Source organism: Rhagoletis pomonella, unplaced genomic scaffold (genome assembly GCF_013731165.1).
Source record: "Rhagoletis pomonella isolate Grant_MI unplaced genomic scaffold, Rhpom_1.0 Rhpom_scaffold_00002, whole genome shotgun sequence".
Classification (NCBI taxonomy): Eukaryota; Metazoa; Arthropoda; class Insecta; order Diptera; family Tephritidae; genus Rhagoletis; species Rhagoletis pomonella.
Window position 1 is genome coordinate 84,286,090 of NW_023458556.1, and position 7,632 is coordinate 84,293,721.

General features: G+C 35.6%; 1 protein-coding gene across 1 annotated transcript in view; it reads right to left on the reverse strand.

Annotated features, from left to right (window-relative positions):
• LOC118734129 overlaps positions 1-7,632 on the reverse strand; it is a gene marked incomplete in the record, with an annotated part of 275,636 nt that overhangs the window by 22,855 nt on the left and 245,149 nt on the right. Inside the window, 2 exon segments of the mRNA XM_036463841.1 lie at positions 336-1,305; positions 1,378-1,741. Of these exon segments, the coding sequence (XP_036319734.1) occupies positions 336-1,305; positions 1,378-1,741 (1,334 nt within the window).

The following is a 7,632-nucleotide window of genomic DNA, read 5'->3' on the forward strand; positions in this document are numbered from 1 at the left end:
AGATTTGCCACCGATGTTGATGCAACGTGAGAGGCTGCCGTTACAGACGCCTTCCATTAAAAACACAGTTTATTCTAATGCCAGTCAAACGTATCCCTGCGACGCTAAAAACGACAGTGTGGGCAAAAACTATAGCACAAATTGGAGGAAAACTCGGCTTTATTTGAAAACGAAAAATTCCAGGCAGCAAATCATCTTTAAATTAATATTTTAAGAATTTTACGTAAGAAAAAATTAGTTTTAAAATAAACGATAAAACCCTCATAAAACTGTGAAATATTTCAATTGTGAACTAGTTATTGAAATTATTTGCATATCCAATTCGAGTTACCTACATTTGCATGAAACTGTGGTGCTAAACGTCCGCCGTTTTCTATTAATTTGCCTGCTTTTTTCAATTGACTATTAGCCACTGTTGTCGGAAGTGAGCTCCATGTCTCTGATGCATGCCTACTTAACGGCGGTATATATTTCGTTGGCATTGTTACCATTGATAGGTTCTGGGATTGTTGCTTAATGTAAGACGTTTTCATGTAGTTGCTGATAGTTGGCCCGTAAGGCAGCGGAATCATAGAAGGATGTTGCATTTTGCCTGTACTCCGGTCAAAGGCATTCAAGCCGGGAATAAAAATATCACTAGGTGGGCACGATTCCGTCGGCTCGAAATTGGTTGCAATCAAATTTTGACCTATAACCTGTTGCGTCTGGCCTACTTTGTAATATTGTTCACGCATAAGGTGTTGTTGACGTGAAATATGTGACTCCAGCGCATATTGCTTTTGTAAGAGTTGCCGCTTTTGCTGCAGAAATCTGTGTTGCATCAGTTGTTGCTGCAGAGGCTGTCTCTGTATCGCCAATGGACTCACGTTGCAAAGCAAAGCCATGTCACCACGGGCTGCGCTAGTCATCGGCAAATTAGTTGAATCGAAACGCCCATTGCTTAGAAATGGTGGATTTAAATCAACACTTTCAAAACTGTGGTTTGGCCGTACTAGATGTGGAGTCCTCGGAGCATGTGGCGTTTGCATCATCTGGTGATGTAAATCTAATGACAGTCTATTTGGTATTGAGTAAAATTGACTACTTTGAAATTGATAATTGTTTCCATCGTCTAGAGGTACTTTATTGTTACGATACTTTGATTTAAGTGACACAACTTCCTTTTGCAGTTGCTGCAACTCCAGCCAACAGTCCTGTTTTCGGCTGTCGTAACGATAACTACCATAACCAACGGCAGAATTCAAAATTGTCATTGAATTTGCAAATCCTTGGGCAACAAGACCATCACTTGCCCGACGACCTTCCCTGCAGTACCAAAATAAATATGTATGTACAATAATTGTCAAAGTCTGATATCGGTTATGAGCCTTCAATTACCTAAAATTAATTGGTGACCTTTTATCAATGCAAGTCTCCGGAGAATTAGCACACAATGTCGAAGAATTGCTCGAAACGGGCAAGTGAAAGCATGAATTATTGCTTTTGTAGATGGAACGATCTGACATCTGATCAGATGTCGCTAAGGTGGTACTACTGGCGCACGAGGGTAGACTACTTGCCAAGTCAATGCTTGTCATGTTCAAATCGATGCCTTCTAAAATTGAGCAGTTGCTGTTTGATGAACCACGACTAAGGTTTTGGCTCAAGCTTTTCGAATAACTTCCTATTACTCCGCTTGATGAACTACTGCTAGCATAAGATTGTATTCGTTGAGTTAGATCAGAAGTAGATTGCGAACAGTCTAAAAAATATTACATCGAAAAACAAGATATTAATTAGACGCTAGAGAGTTAAATATACATACATGTGTCGCACGTTGAATATTTAATATAGAGGAAAAATTTAAGTTTTTGGAGTTTTCATCATACAATTAATAAGCTTGATAAAGAGAATATGTTCAGTCAAACAGATACCTCAACTTCCCCAAAAATGGTGAAGATATCGCACACCTATCGTACATCTAAAGCGAGCTAACTAAAATTTCAGATCAGGAAATATAATTGCTTGTGAATCGTACATATTCAACTCATCTAATACCAAAACAGATATAACAGCAGGTTTTTAGTTAGTGTACATAATCGCGAAGAAAAAAATATTTGCATTTATTGGAGGTTGCTTTACATGGTTAAATTTTTTTGAATTTAAGTTTTTCGTTCTTTACATGGGAAACGACGAAAATGTCAAAAGCAAAGCAAGAACAGAGAACGTAAAGTGCAGAGAAGGACCGAAAACTGCGAATGTCACATTTTTCGAGCCAACTGAACAAGCGAAGCGCATTTTAAGAGCGACCAATATTTGGAAAAAATACAAAGCAGAAAAGAAGAATATTAACAGAGCTAAATCTCAGAGAGCGTTTGCAATGTCAATTAAATATGAATAAAATTTTCAAATAGAAAACCCAAAAGTGAGATTTTTTGCGAAAATAATTGTTTTATTAAAAAGTTTATTTTTTTTCGGCAATTTGTACAAGTAACATGGAATTAAATCGAAAATATTATACCAAATTTTCCGATTTTTGTGATATTTCATTAATGATTGCGAATAGAAAACTCCCAAAGTGTTTTTTGTGAAAACATTTTTTGATAAAAAATCCTTTTTTCCGGTGATTTCTACAAACACCGTGAAAATAAATCGAAAATGTTGTATAGCATTTTTCGATTCGTTTCGACTTTTGTAATATTTTGTTAGATTTTCAAACTTTGTATGGAAAAACTTTATTGGTGTTAGATTTTTTTTGTAAATAGATTTTTTGAGAAAAAAAAATTTCTTTCAGGTGATTTGTACAAACAACGTTAAAATAAATCAAAAATATTAGATAACATTTTCCAATTTTGGTGATATTTAAAAAAAAAAAAAAAAAATTTATTGGTTTTGGATTTGCTAAACTAAGCCGAAACTATTTAAGCGTTTTTCCAAATTTTCGATATTTATGGAAATAACTATGTTTTCAAAGTCTGTATGAATTTTTTCCATATTTTAGATATTTATTGAAATAATTCAGTTTTTAATTATTTTCGACTTGGAAACTTAAAAAAAAAAATACTAAAAATCTGAAAACGTCGGATTTTCCCAGCAATTAGTGAAGATCTCGCTAATCTAAGCCGAAACTATTTAAGAAATTTTTCAATATTTATGGAAATAATTCAGTTTTCAAATCTTTTCTAATAAAGTCGCGTAAGAAGTTGCCACTGGATGGGTGGCAGCTTCGCTACTCATGTGTATATTTGACCCCCACATTGTCATTTACATATATAATTTATTAATAACTAAACCTGAATTTATAAAGCACATATTTGTAAACTTCATTTCATTACCAATTTCTGCTACCAAATTTTTCATGCATCCAAAAAGACAACCAAATGAAAATGTAAGTATGTATGCATTTATAAATGTACATATGTACATACATATATGCGATTGATCTGCTTTTGTCTTCCCCTCGCCGCTTCCATCCCCACAAATTATTCAATTTCTGCGAATCGGCACCAGATTGGCACGTGCGCGAAACCATTAACCCTACATTCACGAAATATTTAGATTTTCGCATAACTTTGCATTTAATAAAGCAATACTTGTACATTTTGTGTGGAGAATAATAACAATTAATTTAAAATTCTGCATGTAACCATGTTCTCGACGATACATGTAACTTTCATGAAGATTAAACATAAAAATAGTGCGTTATTAAAAGCTGGAACCAAAAAAACTATGTCTGCTATAATGGGTTAAACGCAAACCTGAATTGACATTTTTACACGCGTACATGCATACATACATATTAGGGATGGTGCGAATGTGGAATTTTAGACATCCGCGGATGCGAATGCGGATGCGGATGTTTAAAAGCTAACATCCGCGGATGCGAATGCGAATGCGGATGTCAAATACAGTGAAAGTTCCCATATGCGGACACCGATGGTCACCTTTTTTGTCCGTCTATGAAAGATGTAAAATAAAATTAAAATTCATACTTAAAAAATTGAAATTGCGGGTTTCTAAGCTAAAATAATATTTATTCTTCAATAGACAGAAACAGGGTGAATTAAAAATGAATTAAAATTTATGGCGTTTTTCTCTCCTACCGACAAATCTCATTGCCCATTGGCAACGAAAAGGCAACTTTTTTTCTAGAAAAGAAAATATTTTTGAATATGGACTATGTTCTTGTGTACATATTCATATGTAGAAGCGCAAGAGTAAACATTTGACTGAAAAAGTAATTTTTAATATTTTTTTATTTAGTACTTAAATTAAAAATTGGAACATTGTATTTAAAAAAAAGAGTAATTTTGCTGCTTTTTCGGGTTACAGCCTGTTTCCTAACGGGAAAACATTGTTGCGAATGCGAATGTCAAAATTTATGCGGAAGTTCCGCGGTTGCGAATGCGAATGCGAATATTCGCAAATACATATACACATGTACAGTGGAGTAGCACTAGCTTGGACATCGCATTGGTTGTACTATAATAGGGGTATTCTCGAAGTCTTGCACGATGCACGGATTGCACGAAATGCAAAAATACTATTCCAAATTTCGAAGAGTACGAGAGCACCCACGATCCAGAAATAAAGGTCGCGCCATTCGCGGACTGCTAACTCTCTCTTCGTCGATTTGACAGCATCCACCCAATCGCTGACGTCATAAAATACTTTTGTTTACATTCACTGTTGCCAACTTGATGCTTTTCGCACCAAATTTAATGGGTATTCAAAACGCGAAAATTTTTGAGTTTGGTGCTTGGTGCGTTTTTGGTGCTTTTGTTTTTAGTCTGAGGGCACCAAATTAGAAAATCCTAAAAAATCTAAGCAAAATTTATAGCAATCGTAAATGTGGTAAGCAACTTTACAAAAATTTAAACAAAATCATGGCACAGTGACAATCATAAGCGACAACAAAATATGTGGCAGCACCTTCAATCATGCCAGAAGAAATCGACCGTCGTGCAAGAAACATTGATGTTTATTAATTTGAATTGGCATCCTTACAATAAAATCATGTATGCATATAAAGTCCATAAAATACACCAATAAAAATTTGGTGCTTTTTCAAATTCATAACTTGGCAATACTGCCTTTTGTTCGATGCTTCCTCTTTTTCTTGTCGAGTTCGTCTTGCTCTCTCATTCTGGTATTTTTGACGTCACGGCCAGTTGCTCTCAGCTCGATTGGCGCAATCTTGTATTCTATCATTCTTTAGTGTCTGCCGCTGATGGATGGGCGAACAGAAGGAAGTCTGAAGTATATACATACATCTCTATGTTCTCTACAAATCCGTATGCACTATTTAAATTTAAAGAAATAAAAAAAATTAAAAAGTTAAGTTATTGCGGTAATTTATGTCGCTATCAATAAATTCTTGCAATAATCTTATCAACCGTTATGTTAAACTACGGAGTTGTTACGATTTTTTCTGGGTTTTATATTGAAAACAGGGTTTGGTCTACTTTTTCCAAACTTTTAACCCATCAACTCCCACCAGAACGGGCGTTTTTGACTCACTGTTTTAAAAATGGCTTATAGTTAAAATTTCCACTAAAATATTAAGCGCCAAATTTTTCTAAGGAGAACCGAATATAGAGAAAAATAATAGTAATTTTACCAAAATGGGGGACTTTAACCCTGTGTAGAAGACATTGCGATGCGCGGGAGCAAAACCTTCCTGGGATTTGATCACCACTTAGGAATGCTAACGTAATTTTCACACAGCCACCTAGTACTTGTATTCGTCTGCGGGACCCCAGAATAAAATAACTTACTAATGTAAAAATTAGCAAAAAAAAGTGTTTGCTTTTTAATAAAAGTGTGTTTAAAATATTAAAAAAAAATACACAGAAAAATCAACTCGTCTTTGTTTTATCTCCAATAATTGAGGAGTTAGATGCAATAAGGGCGCTTCTGTTAAAACTGATTTCTGAGATATTGGCGTTAAAGTTTTTCATGTGTAACTTTCTTGTTGTTGTAGTATATAAAAAAGTAGTATTGAAAAAATTTCTCTACTGCGGAAAAAAATCGTCGATTACCAGTATTCGACCCTAATTGAACTGTAATAAACGCTTTCGATCGAAAAACGTGTTACCTATGTTTTTTCTGAGTTACGCTTTTTTGGAAATGCTCAGTGCCCCGAATTATGCAAAAAACTCCTTTAAAAAGGTAAATTTCATTTCGTAAAATAGTGTTTTTATACGAATAGTATTTAGTTCCTTTAAACGATGTATTTCAATGTGCATACATCATGAAAATTTTGTACAAAATTCCTTAGGCGCCGAACGCTGCCGCCGCCGCCGCCGCGCCGATATTTTCGTAACTCGGCGGCGGCGCGTGAGAAATGACAAAAAACGGCGGCGGCGTGGCTCGGCGGCGTATACCTCTAATGTATACTATCATCGTCTTCGTGCGTCTTACGCATATATACGATTGACTGATGCTTCGCTGGTGTTTCGGCAAAGCAAATGAAATCAGTTGCTGTTAAGAGTGTTCGGTGATCTTCTGAGTGAGTTTTCTTAGTGGTAAATAAGCATGAAAAATTGTGGTACATTCCAAAACAATGTGGTAGATTCAATGACATTTTCTTCCATTAAAAATCAACGCGATTTCTTAGCGCCTGAAATTTACACTTTGAGCTACTAAATTTTTATAGGCTATAAAACTGCATACCTAAAACTTTTCTAGAAATTCTAAATAAAAAGCCAAAGCGACAGAATAAGATGTTTTTTTAGAAATGATCTATTATTTTCTCAAGATCTATACATAGAAGGTCGCGCAATCCGCGAAATAAAAATTGCCTCTCTCTCCGCATATCGTCTCAGGGCGATTTTTAACCGACTTCCAAAAAAGGAGGAGGTTATCAGTTCGTCGGAATATTTTTTTTTTTTTTTTTTTATGTATGTTACCGCATAACTTTAGACCACGTCAACCGATTTCGATAATTCTTTTTGCATCGGAAAGGTAGTGTCTCAGAGGTGGGCCCATACTAATCTGGTTGAGATCCGACCAGTGGATCATGAGATATATAACGGGTGATTTTTTTGAGGTTAGGATTTTCATGCATTAGTATTTGACAGATCACGTGGGATTTCAGACATGGTGTCAAAGAGAAAGATGCTCAGTATGCTTTGAAATTTCATCATGAATAGACTTACTAACGAGCAACGCTTGCAAATCATTGAATTTTATTACCAAAATCAGTGTTCGGTTCGAAATGTGTTTCGCGCTTTACGTCCGATTTATGGTCTACATAATCGACCAAGTGAGCAAACAATTAATGCGATTGTGACCAAGTTTCGCACTCAGTTTACTTTATTGGACATTAAACCAACCACACGAATGCGTACAGTGCGTACAGAAGAGAATATTGCGTCTGTTTCTGAGAGTGTTGCTGAAGACCGTGAAATGTCGATTCGTCGCCGTTCGCAGCAATTGGGTTTGTGTTATTCGACCACATGGAAGATTTTACGCAAAGATCTTGGTGTAAAACCGTATAAAATACAGCTCGTGCAAGAACTGAAGCCGAACGATCTGCCACAACGTCGAATTTTCAGTGAATGGGCCCTAGAAAAGTTGGCAGAAAATCCGCTTTTTTATCGACAAATTTTGTTCAGCGATGAGGCTCATTTCTGGTTGAATGGCTTCGTA